At 43.4% G+C, this 15238-nt stretch overlaps 1 protein-coding gene across 1 annotated transcript; it reads left to right on the top strand.

The window, feature by feature from the left end:
- The first annotated feature begins 2415 nt into the window (after window positions 1–2415).
- Window positions 2416–13968, top strand: LOC147419895 (uncharacterized). The gene is made up of 5 exons (XM_086505235.1): window positions 2416–2750; window positions 10227–10473; window positions 10626–11677; window positions 12068–12119; window positions 12385–13968. Exons 2-5 carry the CDS (start codon window positions 10237–10239, stop codon window positions 13627–13629), a joined length of 2586 nt encoding a protein of 861 aa, XP_086361361.1. The 5' UTR covers window positions 2416–2750; window positions 10227–10236; the 3' UTR covers window positions 13630–13968.
- Window positions 13969–15238: the final 1270 nt, after the last annotated feature.

Genomic DNA, 15238 nt, shown 5'->3' on the forward strand with positions numbered 1-15238 from the left:
TGAGAAAGACCCTGATCACTATGGAAAGTTACTTTTACACATGTGCAGTAGCAAGGGGATGCTCATTGCGAATGGTGTATCTTTGTGGAGTGGAACCCATGGATTTACATGTAGAAAACACAAATGGGGATAGTGTGATTGACTATATGCTACTCTCTGAAGCCATCACGTATAGCATAAAGAGTTTTATGCTTGGCCAGTGGATTGCGGAATCAGACCATTGGACCTTATGTATTGACCTTACATGTGGAGAAACAACTAAGCATGATAATCTCAACCAAAGAGAAGAGAAGTTATCTCTTTGTATGGATTTCAAATGGGCACCAATGTATATTGAAGGGATTGAACAAAAGTTATGGATGACAAAGCTTCAATATGATGCACCATTGGAAACTAAATGGGAAGCTTTCAAGAAAGTAATTTATTATTGTGTCTAAGAATGCTTTGCCATAAAGCATGTCCTTTGTATCAACAAAGATAGATCACTCAAAAGGTGGTTTGATAAAGAATGTCGAGATGCTTGAAAGTCCTTGATAAAGCTAAATGCAACTATGGACAAAGGCAACTATCAAAGTCATTTGCATATATACAAAGCATTGATTCAAATGAAAAGAGAACATGGAAAGTCAAGCATCAATCTCTTGAAGTCAAAGAAAAGACACACGCATATGGAAGATTTTGGAGAAACTTGAGGGGCAAGTTGGTTGAGAGTTTTGGTAACTAAAGTCTTACACATCCCCAATAGTAAAGAAAGAGGGCATACATGGGAGCGAACCATAAAATGTCATCTTTCTAGTATTTGGTTGCTCATATAGTTTCCTACAATGCTCAAAAAGTTGGCCACTCGCAAAGCAAGAGATCTTCAAGGTATCAAACCATAACTCTCTCTCTCTCTCTCTCTCTCTCTCTCTCTCTCTCTCTCTCTCTCTCTCTCTCTCGGCCATGCAAGCCTACTTTTTGTACTTTGGTAGAATATAGATAATATGTGAATAAAACATATAGAAATAATATGTAAATAGAACACAATAAAATAGAATAGAATACTTTTTAGAACTTAATGGATGTAAACATTTTAGATGCAATCACCATTGTTTGCAATTTAAAGACACATGGCATCATGTAAAGTGATTGGGTTTTAGTAGACCCATCAATTGTGGTATAACTTTGGAAGCACATGAAGTTGTTGGGCTTTGATGGACCCATTCATTGCGGTACAACTTTGGAAGCTCATGAAGTTATTGACGAGCTTTTGAACTTATTTCGTAGATTGCATTAATAGTGGGTTACGCTCACCACCATCAACAAAGCACTGTGCTATTTTAGATAATGTAGAACAAGTTTTTTTATCCAAAAGAAGTCTCTTGGAATGCGACATAGAAGGATATAATTAGCAAGAGCTAACCAAACATTAAGTGCATGCAAAAGGAGTGTATTGCCATCAATGCAATCATGTTTCTTTAATGTGCTCCATGCATGAAGTCACTCATTTCTATTGGGTAAGGGACAATTTCACTTCAATAATGTGTGGGGCATATACCATTTCAAATAGGTCTTTTCACAAAAAAAAAGAGCTACACTTGCATCATTCATCTGTGCACTCCAAATTGTGATGTCTTGAAATGCTTTTATAACAAGCTATGCCCCCACCTTCAACATGGCGAAGATGTCTTGGGTCGTTTGCATAGGATGTGAATTGAGGGCCTTTCTTTGAAGGCATGTCACAAAATGCACGAATGGGCAAATAAATGCATGATTGAATTAAGAGTTAAAGGCTGTTGAGAGCTTGGTTGAGCTTTTGTCGATATGAGTTCCAAGTGAGGAACTCTCTTCGTGTGATCATCTATGTGTGCATCTTCAAGACATGTGGCGTTATTTAGGATATTGACATGGGCAAACCAATACAATTGAAATTGTTGTCTTAGCCACTATGTAGCTTCTCTCCTTATATTGCCAGAGGCAACGGGAGCTCCACTCATTAGTCTTAAAATGCTTCATCTTGTCCAGCTAAAACTCATCCCCTTATATCTTGGATAAGAACTTGGAGCCCAAGGAAGATTTCTATACATTTCCACAATCAACCAAAGATGCACATTAGACAGTGCTCTCCTTGGATGAAGATTGATCTAGAGGTGGAGGTTTTGGGAATGGGCAAGGCAATCCATGTGTGACACAGGCCTCAGGGAAGCTCGCGTTTAACAACAGCAAAGGGGAGAGATCACAAGCAAGGATGCGATTGGAAGCAAGTGGTGGGCCTCAAAAGGCGTTACTAGGCACTGCCCAATTGGATGGTGGATAAACATTCCAAGGATATTATACGGGTGGAAAGGGCAAATGCGGTGCGTCTGCGCGCGCGCTCACACGCTTTCTCTCTCTCTCTCTCTCTCTCTCTCTCTCACACACACACACACTGCCCCCCCCCCCCCCAAACACACACACACACATCCACCCACCCACCCATATGCAAATTACATGCGTATGCTCGGAGGACTCACACTGGGCCGACGCGCTCCTTCATTCTCTGAAGATTTTCTGCTAGGAGGTTTGCTACAGAGAGAGTTCTCTTAGGGATTCGGTCGAACTCAGAAAAGGAAGCATTAGACCGCATTTTCTCAGGAAGGCACTTTTTGCAGAGATTCAGGCTATTCTCGCAGATGTAATTTGGGCTTGAGCAAAGAGTAGAGATTCAGGCTTGTCGCGCACACGAAATTAGGCGCGCTCGATTCACAGCAGAGGCTCCGCTGAAGGTCCCGGTAAGTTTGTCCTTGAACCTCCTAGGTGACGTCTGCTGCTGTTTCGAAATCCAACTCTAGTTGTACACTGTATTTGCTGTTCTGGATTACACCTGTGCGCCTCTATCCATAGATCCTGTTCACACAGATGATTTACATGGTGCGTAGGGTTTTGAAGTTTCAACATTGAGGCACAAATGTTCAATAATGCCTGAGCCGTGTCCTTGACTCTTGGTGGATCGGTTGCTAAGAAAGAGCTTTGTAAAAAGCTTTTGAGGACTGTATATTGCTCATGGTTTTCTGTTTTTACTAGAGCCTGAGGTGATGTAGGTAATGGTCCCAAATATCAAGTGATCCTTTTGACACCATTGGGTTTTTGCAAATGCAATGTTTGGCTGATGATGTTGCCAAACCCTATGTGATTAGTCCTCAAAGGGGAGTAAACCCATAGCCTTGCGGTCAAAGCCTTTGTGAAAAGATGAGCAGGTTGTCGTGCGTAGGCATTTAAGCCAAGCTGATCTCTTTTGCAGAGAGTCTCTCCCTAACATAATGATAATGCACCTCAATGTGCTTTGTGTGAGCGTGGAACACTGGTCACATTATTAGTGAATATAGTGGTGTAAGACTGCTGCCCAATACCCAAGTTAGATATACGGCATCTGAGCCAACACTTTTGATTGTAGCTATGAAAGGTGCCTTGTACTCAGCCTAACAACTAGAGGTGGCCTCTTTATGTTGCTTCTTGCTCATCCAATATATGCATGAGTGGTCGAGTATGAAACAAAAACCAATAGTGGACACTTATGTGCCATATAAACTAGCCTAATTCTGGTATGAAAATTCATGTAAATCTGGTGAGAATTTCCTTCTTGGGATAAAAGATTTTAAGAGTCAGTGTGAAGTAGTTGAAGATTCACTTAATTGCCTTTCAATTCTTTAGATTGTGGTTATCTTATAAATTTGTTCACGTGCAAAACTACACGTAATATTTGGCTTGGTAATATATACATTAATAAGGCAACCAATAGCTTGCTCTTAAAATGTGACATCAAAGTAATCTCCAGCATCATAAAGACTAAGCTTCAAAGCTGGCTTTATAGGAATAGCAATATGCCGAAAACTATCATAGTGATGTAAAAGGCTCAAATCTGCCATTTTAAAAGAAGTGTTTAGGTCAGCCTTAAAATGAGTAATATGTTCTTCTTAGTCTTAAAATGAGGAATATGTTCCTCATGTCATCAACATAGAGAACAATGCTTAGAAGTACACCATTTGCTTTGACATGTCAAAGGGCTCTTAGTTGGACTATTTGAGAAACTTGCAATCACATAAGAATGCATCTAGTCATACCAAGCATATGGAGCTTGCTTTCAACCTTTCAAAGCCTTTTACACGTCAGGTGCAACGGAATTGAAATGGTGAATATCTAGTTTTACACTTCGACACATCCTTCAACTTCTTTCCTAAGGTTTCCTTGTAAGGTGCATCGGAATGAATGTCGTTCTTCTCAAGATGAGTGCTCCATAAGATGCTCAAGGTTCCTTTTTGTTCTTATGGAAGGGAGAGCCTTCTGTTTTTAATGAGAGAGTGCAATGATCATAAACAAAGTGAATGGACACTGTGCGTGCAAGTGTATGAGACGGAGAGATAGAGAGAGAAGAGAAATACGACACCAAGGATGATATAAAACCCTCCTCCGGAGGCCCCGCTCTCGTTGGCAAGAGTGGTCTACGATTGATTGCACAAACTGGTACAAAGTGAATGCATGTGATTGATGCAAGTTTAGGCTAGGTTGATGTCGATGACGGGGATGACGAGACCGACGCTAGGGCTGAAAACTGAAGCTAATCATCTGCTGTCCAAAAACGCTCGAGGTTGAAATCTGTTGCAAATCAAAACGCTGGTTTTGGGGCTGATTTCTTCTGTTGAAAACGCTGTTTTGGGGGCTGTTGAAACACTGATTTTCTGCTGCAATGCTATGCTGAAAACGCTAGGAGAAGCTGGGCGATGATGGAGATCTGGAAAAACGCCAATGCTAGGGGTTTGTGGGCGATGATCACCTTGATGAAAAACGCCAATGGCTAATGTTCTATGGCGATGGATCCTGCTGAAAACGCCAATGATTGGAAGTTATGGCGATGATGACGAGAAACGCTAGGGATGCTTGTTGGAGGAAATCTGCTAACGCTAGGAAATCTACCGTGTTGTTGTGGGAATCTGCTAATGCTAGGGCTGATCTATTTATTGTCTATTGTCGCCGGGAATTTGCAAGTGCAAAAACGTTGGCTGATCTGGTGAAAAAATGCTAGGCCTTTGTTGAGAGAAAACGCCAGAGTTGTCGCGGGGGTTGGTCTTGCGGAGAAGTTGCCTGTTGATCAAGGTGCTCCTGCTGTCTCTTCAACCAGAAAGTGCTAGCTCTGGTTTGCTTATATACAAACTTAGCAAAATTGCCCTACTTACTTTCCAACAAAAGTCACTTAAAAGTAATAAGTAAAAAATGTCAAAAATAGGAAAAATAGGCTAAATGCACTGGAAAATTCCCCTGAAGGATTCTGACGGATTCTAATGAGAATGCTTATGATCATGCTGCGTGTAACCAGAGGATATGCATCTACACTAAGTGTCTGGGCATGCACGGTCTACGAACAAACTCACAAAAGTGTCAGATCACTTCTAAATCTAGACTGACTGGACTGACTGAACCCTTGTCGTGCTGCAGCTTGTCCACGGACACATAGGGTGTCACCTGACATCCTCTCCTTTTCAAAGTGAGGTACTGGTGTGGAACTGTATGGCGTTGAGGGAGATCGCCAATAGCATCCGGAATCCTAGAAGGGACTCTTCGCCGGCCCACTCTGATGCGTGGGTCGTACGGTACTTGAACTTCATAAAGGTCTGTAACGCTTGCTTCTTTGGGCCGCGTCGAAAGCGACACAAATCCTTGTGTGGCTCATGCAATGCTTGAACTTTGTCGAGAGTCATGCTTCGTTCTTCTTGAAGAATCTCCATGGCTGAAAATTCCTGAAACCATTTCCAACACAAAACCATAAACATACCTATTCCATGTAAAGTGAGTGGAAAAAATCTTGTCTTCCTCAAAGATTGTGGATGCAATGTAGATGAACAAAGAGACAGAGTGCCAAACCGTTCACCACACACACGCAAGCAATGAGATCAAATCTTTCTCTTTTGATCTAGAGCAATCAACTGTGGCAATTCACAACGGAAATGCCTATGCTTTGTGCTCATACTTTCATGTGCTCTTTCTGCAACTATGTCGTGCCAAGAAAGAGACATGAAATGTGACTTCCTTGAATGCATTCTTTTTAGCTTTTCATGAACAATCCGCATACATTCGTGCCCATTCATGAGTGAAACATGCTCAACGTACAATATTTCATGCCTAGAAAAAGGGATCACATGAAGACGCTGACTAAAATATAGGAACCGATCACGAATGAAACACTCGAATGATGCGTGCGTATGAATCATGCAAACACATAATACTTCTTGTGAGGATTCTTTGGACCTAGGCTCGAGAGCCAAGATCGATCCTTCTTGAAGGGGTTCTTTAGACCTAGGCTCGGGAGCCAAGATCGATCCTTCGCGATTGATCAAATCTGCAACGAGGTTAGCTTCGCTAGAAAAAGCATCAACTAACACATCATCCTTGTGAACAATCACATTATCTTCATGCAACTCATCATGCTTGTGAGAAAGCACATCTTGATTATGCAAATCATCATGCTCGTGAGAAATCACATCTTGATCATGCAAATCATCATGCTCATCATTAACATTCAAATCATCATGCTTATCCTGTGTGTCATGCTTGGGAGAAGAAGAGACTGAGAGAGTCTCCGTCTCCTGAATCTCTTGCATCTGTGCCTGCACTTGAGAAAAGAGTCGCAAGAACTCTTTCATGTGTCGGTCGCTCTGTTCTTGTCTTGCTTTGGCTGCCTTTCTTTCTGCTTCTCTTTCTGCTTTTCTTTCTGCGTGTCTGCGATCCATTTCTGCCATTCTTTCTGCATTTCTTGCTTCGCGTTCTAACTTTCTTTCCATAAACATTTGCTCCAACTCCTCCATAGGAGTTAGTGTAATCCTTGACGTAGATGGGGAAGGGGGAGGGTCGGAAAAACCTCCTGGTGGGGAAAATTCTTCTTCGCCTCTCTCATGCTCATCACCTCTAAGCGAAGTATCGTATCCATTCCACTTCGAGTGATGACCATCCACTGAAGTCGTAGGTTCTTGTGGGTTCTCGTGGTCTTGGGTTCTTAAGTTCACGAGGAACTTGGGTTCTTGAGGGTCTTGGTTCTTGGGGTTCTTGAGGGTCTTGAGGGATTTCTTTCGCTTGCAATCTGTGTTTGAGATGAATCTTCTTTTCACCCGAGTTCTGCTCTTTTCAGCGGGCGCACCCCTTGGCGGCCTTGCGCTCACGTCGATTGGCCGGCCACTAAGTGTACGGTCCGCTCTCAACGAGTAAAAAGAGGCAAAAGGGGAGGCTGGACAAGCCCTTCTTTCTTGGGATTCTTGTCACTCTTCAAAAACACGATTAGGAATCGACATGCCCAAGCGAACTTGGGTTCGTGCGACCGCAACAAGCAAACAAATTCTTGTGATTCTTGTGGTTCTTTCCTTGAGTGATACAGAACATTGCCAAAGCTCTGATACCAGTGTAAGGTGCAGCGGAATGAATGTTGTTCTTTCTCAAGATGAGTGCTCCATAATATGCTCAAGGTTCCTTTTTGTTCTTATGGAAGGGGAGTGCAATGATCATAAACAAAGTGAATGGACACTGTGTGTGCAAGTGTATGAGACTGAGAGATAGAGAGAGAAGAGAAATACGACACCAAGGATGATGTAAAACCCTCCTCTGAAGGCCCCACTCTTGCTGGCGAGAGTGGTCTACGATTGATTGCACAAACTGGTACAAAGTGAATGCATGTTTCTGATGCAAGTCTAGGCTAGGTCAATGTTGACGACGGGGATGACGAGACCGACGCTAGGGTTGAGAACTGAAGCTAATCATCTGCTGTCCAAAAACGATCAAGGCTGAAATCTGCTGCAAATCAAAACGCTGGTTTTGGGGCTGATTTCTGCTGTTGAAAACGCTGTTTTGGGGGCTGTTGAAACGCTGATTTTCTGCTGCAATGCTATGCTGAAAACTCTAGGAGAAGCTGGGCGATGATGGAGATATGGAAAAACGCCAATGCTGGGGGTTTGTGGGCGATGATCACCTTGATGAAAAACGCCGATGGCTGATGTTCTATGGCAATGGATCCTGCTGAAAACGCCAATGACTGGAAGCTATGGCGATGATGACCAAAAATGCTAGGGATGCTTGTTGGAGGAAATCTGCTAACGCTAGGAAATCTGTTGTGTTGTTGTGGGAAGCTGCAAATGCTAGGGCTGATCCTACTGTCTACTGTTGCCAGGAATCTGCAAGTGCAAAAACGCTGGCTGATCTGGTGCAAAAACGCTAGGACTTCTGTTGAGAGAAAATGCCTGAGTTGTCGCGGGGGTTCGTCTTGCGGAGAAGTTGCCTGTTGAGCAAGGTGCTCCTGCTGCCTCTTCTGCCAGAAAGTGCTAGCTCTGGTTTGCTTATATACACACTGAGCAAAATTGCCCTACCTACTTTCCAACAAGTCACTTAAAAATAATAAGTGAAAAATGTCAAAAATAGGGAAAATAGGCTAAATGCACTGGAAAATTTCCCTAAAGGATTCTGATGGGAATGCTTATGATCATGCTGTGTGCAACCAGAGGATATGCATCTACACTAAGTGTCTGGGCATGCACGGTCTGCGAACAGACTCACAAAAGTGTCAGATCACTTCTAAATCTAGACTGACTGGACTGATTGAACCCTTGTCGTGCTGTAGCTTGTCCACGGACACATAGGGTTGGATGTGTCACGTGACATCCCTTGCGTTAATAATTCCTTTTAGCTTAGATGATGGTTCCTTTTACTCTTCCCCTGAAGAGAGGGGCTGAGAGAGTGCAATAGAGATGTGTAGAGAGAGAGAGAAAGAGAGAGAAGAGAAGAGCGACACGTGATGGGGTCCCAACCAACGCTCTCAAGGGCCCCCACACCGTTGCTGCGGTAATTCCTCAGGAAGAGGCACCTTCGGGGCTGATTTGATGCACCTTGGATCCTTCTCGATGTGGGATTGCGGATGGCCACCAAGGGGCTGATTTGCACTCCTGATGTGAGGAATGAAGGGCTGAAAACACAGATTTTGACGATGCCGATGACGGACAACAATGGAGCACTCGATGACGGCGAGGGAATGACCGAGGTGAGGGCTCAATGGGCTGCAGAAGTACCGGACCGCATGTGGATAAGTGAGCACTTACCGATCCAACACTTCTCCGTGACGGAAAGGGCTGAAGATGGAAAACGTTGGCTGATCTGTTGTGGAAGAGGTAGCGCTAGGGCTGGAATCTGCAATTGTTGGGTGATCTGCCCCAAAACGCTAGGGGAATTGCAAGCTGAAAACGCTGGTTCCTTTCTGCAAAACGCTGGCTGAGCTCTGGTTCTCTTTCTAGTGCTTCCTCTACTTGACTGAAAATGCTAGGCTGAAGGTCCCTTATATTCGAGAAACCGCAAGCATAAACTCACTTGGCACTTGGAGTTCTTCCATCCTTCTCCACAAATTGTTACGTGGAATCATATCAAAGGCTTTCTTAAAGTCCACAAAACAACAATACAATCGCTTGCCTTTCAACCGACTTTCCTCCATGAGAACACGAAGAGTGACAAGATGATCAATGGTGCTATGGCATCGACGAAAACCCGCTTGTCCCTTTGCACGCTTGTCATTCTCTTCAGCCCAATAACTCAATTTCATCTCCATTATGCACCCAAACAACTTTGCCATAAGAGACCCAATCATTATAGTCCGGTAGTTGCTTACATTCTTTACATCCCCTCCTTTATGCAAAGGCTAAACCCAATTAGTACTCCAATCATAAGGCATACCATGTTGAAGTGCAAGGTTGAACATATCACACATCCACTCATGGGTAAAATCTCCCGTCCATTTGATCATCTCCGGCTTGATACCTTGAAGATCTCCCGCTTTGCGAGTGGCCAACTTTTCAAGCCCACCGCATACATCCTCAATAGTAAAAAAAGACGGCATACATGGGAGTGAACCATAAAATGGCATTTTTTCAGTATTTGCTTGCTCATATAATTGCCTACAATGTGTGTACATATCCACTAGACTCAAGTTACCAAAATTCTCAACCCGCTTGCCTCTCAAGTTTCTCCAAAATCTTCCACATGCATGTGCCTTTTCTTGGACTTGAAATTCTTGTTGCTTTACTTCCCATCTTCTTCTCTTCTTTTGAATCAATGCCTTGTATGTATGCAAATGACTTTGATAGTTGTCTTTGTCCATAGTTGCATCAAGCTTTATCAAAGAGAGAGAGAGAGAGAGAGAGAGAGAGAGAGAGAGAGAGAGAGAGAGAATTTTTGCTTGGTATATTCAGCTTGGAAGCCATGAAGAGTTCAAAACCTGAAGGGGGAAGAAACAGTCAGTTGAATGGTGCAGCAACACCTAGAGAGACAGGACCATTGTTTCCAAGGTTGCATGTTAGTGACACTGAGAAAGCAGGGCCAAGGCCACCTCCTAGAAACAAGATGGCCCTTTTTGAACAATTTACTGTTCCCTCACACCGGTTTGTCCAACCACAACCAAGTAGCCCGTCAACAGTGCTCTCAAATCAACCACAACAGGTAGTGTTTTTATTTTTTGGGTTTATTAGGGGTTATTTGATTAATGTTTTGTCTGCAGATGGCCTGTGAAAGGCTGTAGTTTTAGGTGCGGGAGTACAGAAACATGTTTGATGTTACTTGTGCTAATACTTTTATCTTTGCTGTGGCTACAGTTTGATTATCGCCATCCATATTTTGCCTATCGTACGCCTTCTTCTGTTCAATACACTACTGCACGTCCTCAGCCATCGCATGGTTCAAGTAGCTGTGTAACAAGCAGTGTCAGCGAGTCACGAAGGGCTTCTGGTTCACAAATATCTGAAAAATACCGTCTTTCAAGAGCAACAACAAAAGAAGATGGGAGTATTAATCTGAGCTCTTTGCTGGAGGAAAAAGCAAAGGTTGTTTCTGATGATGTCTTGATGCAACAATCTCCACCAAGAGCTCATGTAAAGACACAGGGGACACTTTATACCACATCAGCCTTTAAGAATATTTGTGCTAAGTTTGTTTCAGCTTCAGCTGAATCAGCTGAGATGCCAGTCACCACGGTTTCCAAGAATGACTTGCTGGAAGCCATGAGAATTGAAAGAGAGGTTGTAGCTTGCCCTGTGGTTGAGGGTCAAGGTTGTTGCGAGGACAAGGCAGAGCTGAACAAACGAAAGGAAGTTGCTGATGCATTATTGACAAAGAGAGAAACTCTGGAAGCACGTTCTGATGAAAGTAGCCATGGATGTTCGAGTTTTGCATCAGAGCAATCCTGCCAGCAACCAGATGTTGATCGTGATAAGGTGTTGCCTGAAGACTCGTCACATGACCTAACAGAAGTTGCTTCTAATCCTGATCTAAAGAATAATGGAGGCAGAGAAGGTCAAAGCTCTTCGCCTTCTGGAAATTGTTTGACTGCTAGTGCACAGACATCCAGGAGTCTGGAGTTATTAGGATCTCTTCATATACGCAAGGATTCTTTTCCTTCGGATAGCGAAAAACGAGATGCGAGGGCATCAGCTGATGTCCCCCCAAAAGATAAGGGTGAAAACACGGGGGATTCTCAATATAATCAGATGGGTAGCAATGAAGTCTCAGAGCTTTCTCAACAGGGCACTGGAAGGGATACTGGTGATTCACCATTGTCAGTCCTTGTTGGTCAAGCTATCAGACCCAAAGATGTTATTCGTGCTGTTGGACAGCAGCACTTTTGGAAAGCTCGCAAGGCATTACTTCGGTGAGTCCTTTGGGTATCTTCACCAATTCTTTCTTCTAGTAACATTTGCTATGAATTTTCTAGAACCAACCATCCATCTACGTTTCTTTTACTCAAAAAGTGGATCTTTTCAAAGGATATAGGTCACACTTGGCACACTATTATGTTCAAGAGAGTCCCCGGCAACCCAAGGGAAGCAATAATTGGAGTGGTGCAATTGAAAGGAGGGGGAGGCAGGCATAGTTTCCTTTCAAGCACGTGCATTTCAATTTGTAGGTGCAAGTGTTACTGCATTAGAAGAATGCTGTGCTTTTGAAATGCAAGAAATAGGGGCTTGGCATTGAACTAGTCCTCATATAGTACAAGGTCACAATATTTCTGTTCTTTAACATAGCTGTTTATGTGCTTCAGGCAACAACGTATTTTTTCCGATCAAGTTTTCCAGCTACACAAACTCATCAAGGTCATCTCTTAACTGTATTTTTTCATTTAGCGCTTTCATTACAGTAGTTTTTTTTTGGTAGTTTTATCTTAATCTAAGCGAGTGATTACTTTCTGCCATTATTAGCTTTCTAGTTTTTATTCAATATACCTGGTTGCGAGGAGAAACAAGGATGTGGCTAAAAGCTTGGGCTGTTTTTGGTTATGATGTTGTACTCAATCGCACATTGCTTTCCTTCTCCTTGAAGTGTGGACTCCATTTGATATTGCTCCTGTGCTTTCTTCAGGTCCAGCAATTATTGGCCGAAACCCCAGGCACGCTTATTGATGAAGAAATGCTGTTTGGCGCAGTGGATGACTGTGCTGGATCTCCCTCTCAATGCAATATTGAAGGGAGAGAAAATGACTGTGATGAAAAAGCACAGGTGACAAGCTCTTTAAAAGAACAGGGGTCTAAGGTCCAAGGTATTAAAACAGGGATTCATCCAGAGATCAAACAGAATCCTCAACGGTACGGAGCAGTTGGAAATGATGGAATGGGATCAACAATTCCTTACATGCCAGCGTTCACCCCTGGTGGAGTCAGTGCTTGGGGTTATCCAAGTATGGGTATGGGGCAATGGATGGGTATGCTGCCCGCACAAGGCAGGCCCTCTACCTACCAGCCTTTTCCAGGCGCTTTTTCTCCAGGAGCACCTTTTGGTGGGCTTTATGGACCAGGGCAAGTATCTCCAATGATGCCATTCTGCATGCCATACGCTAGCCAAAGGAGCGAGGCTTGGGAGGAAATGAGTTCAAATCATGGCCCTCCTGTGGCCGCTGGTTCCAGCTCCCAAGCTGCTCCTGCTCTTGGTCAAGTGGCTCATGATGTTCCAGGAGCATGGCAGTTTGTGCAGTACAACATCCCTTCTCACCACCAGGGGTTTCATGCAGGTGTCCCTGAAAAGAATGCCTCCATTGGTTCGGGTGCATCCATCAATCACCAAAGGCCTGCAGGGACAGGACTGATTCTTGGTGAAGCTAGTCATGCTGGACGGCTGAATAAAAATAAGCTTGAGAATTCTATTAATCAGAGTGAGACTTCTAGTCCTAGCTCATCTGCATACATGCGACCTACACAAGCTCCTAGAAAGTCTGGATCTTATCAGCAAAAAGCCGAACAACCAGCCCAGATGAGCATTAATAGTGTATTCAGGGAATTTAGCAGCTCAAAGCAGCATGGAGCAGGAGGGAGAAAAGAGGCACACAAAGTGGCGGTGAGGTTGTCTAAGCGCCATCAAAGTGACCAATTGCTTTTCAGCGATGAAAGTGCAGAAGAATTAACAGATTGTCCATCTGATCAGGCCGGAAACGCATTGGATTTGTTCCCCTTGGTACCATCTTTAAGTACTGTTGGCGGGCAGAGTAGCTCTAAGCAAGCCAATGCTCTGTGGCAAGGCCGAGTGATAAAGGCAGTTCCTCATTCAGCAGTAAATGCATCCCAGTCAACTGCCGGCATCTTGTTGTCTCTTCAACGCGAGCGGCGGCAATGAGGTGATGGGTACCTGTGTAATGTATTTTTCAATACCTCCTGCCCATGAGAAGGTTAGTTTAGTTATTCTTCTCTTGGAGCAAGAGTAGTCTCAAATACACCTTGTTATTTCTCAGTGGGATTGTTTCCCAGTATTTTTTTTAGGGACCACTTGCATCATTTCAAAGGATGGCTTTTGAGCACTGGTCTCCTTAGACCTGCGACTGATCAGGTTGCAATTTCGGTGGATTTGGTCATCTGCTGATTTTTGAGCAAGTGGTTCTTTTTTTGCATCGACCACTGTAAAACTGTAGTCTTAACTTGTGAATATGACCATCTTGCATTGTCTCTGCAAGTAGGATGCACGTGTGTACTTGGATTGTTTAGTCCCAAGAGTAAATTATGCAGATATTTGGGAAAACTTGTACGAGTGCAAGTCCTGGCTGTGTTAAGAGAATGATGTCTGTGGATTGTAGTGGTGCAATCAAGAAATCAGGCTTTTCAATGTGAGTGCCAATGCAAAAATGTACGGTTCGGGAATTAGGTTGATTATCCAGTTGTTTTTGCCAAGAAATCAGGCTTTTCAATGTGAGTGCCAATGCAAAAATGTACGGTTCGGGAAGTAGGTTGATTATCCAGTTGTTTTTGCCCCTTCTTTTGTTGATTGTGGTTTGCATTGGCATTGCTTTAGGGAGTGAAGCCTTTGTGTGTTTGTTTTATGAACAAAACACATGGTGAGCTAGAAGGGAGCCATGCGGACCCGGCAGGTTATGAGAGGGGATTGTTTGCCCAAGGTCATGAGCTTAACCCCTGGTGCAACCTGAATGATGCATCATTGTAAACCTTGTGCATATATTCCACCTTTTCGGCAAGCCTCTTAATACGACCAACACCAACCACTGATGGCGTACTTATGTCATAATGAGGCCATCCCATGAAAGCCTAGGTGGACATCCCAAACTATTGCTCAACAAAAAAGTAAACTACAATTTTTTTGAAAATCTCTAGGCTACAATGACCGCTCTAGATGTGTAGAGCCAATGCCCGTGGATACACCTTGAGAAATATTGTTGTCAACCAATCGTCTTAACTCTTATCATTGTTGCATTTAGAGAGCTGAAGACAATTAAAGCAAGGTTCCAGCAAGCTAAACTTGTGTTACCTTGATTGTCTGTAAAGCCAATGAAGACATCATATTCAAGCAACCACCTAGGTTCACAAACTCACCCAGCCTCTGCCATTGTACCTCCATCTCCCTTCCTACATTGTTGCCACCCCTCTCTCTCTCTCTCTCTCTCTCTCTCTCTCTCTCTCCTTAGTGTATGTATGCCGTTCACTAGAGAGTGTTTTGGTAATGTAATCTTCATCTTGTTTTGGTGAATCGACCCCAGAAAAATGAAGGGGAGATATGGTGGACCCATCTCACATCAATCGACAGTTTGTACAATGGAGCTATCTATCAATTTATGGAACAGAGCTAATTTCCATAGCAAAGATGCTGGTACCAAAATCTCTTACTTAACGAGCCATGAGCTAAACGTAAAAATGGCCTTAATACTTTCTCAAAGTTTCAGAAATATGAACAGTTCATGCTAAAAAAGTGAGCCCCCAGCATCATCTATATTAAACTT

The sequence above is a fragment of the Adiantum capillus-veneris genome, chromosome 29 (assembly GCF_014529385.1).
Source record: "Adiantum capillus-veneris isolate H3 chromosome 29, ASM1452938v2, whole genome shotgun sequence".
In the NCBI taxonomy this organism is placed as follows: domain Eukaryota; kingdom Viridiplantae; phylum Streptophyta; class Polypodiopsida; order Polypodiales; family Pteridaceae; genus Adiantum; species Adiantum capillus-veneris.

Bases quoted from the DNA above. Each gene is read 5' to 3' on its own strand.
- LOC147419895 (XM_086505235.1), top strand. From the start codon at position 10,237: ATGAAGAGTTCAAAACCTGAAGGGGGAAGAAACAGTCAGTTGAATGGT. The intron at 11,678-12,067 runs GTGAGTCCTTTG...TATGTGCTTCAG, and splicing joins GCTCGCAAGGCATTACTTCG to GCAACAACGTATTTTTTCCG. The intron at 12,120-12,384 runs GTCATCTCTTAA...TGCTTTCTTCAG, and splicing joins AGCTACACAAACTCATCAAG to GTCCAGCAATTATTGGCCGA.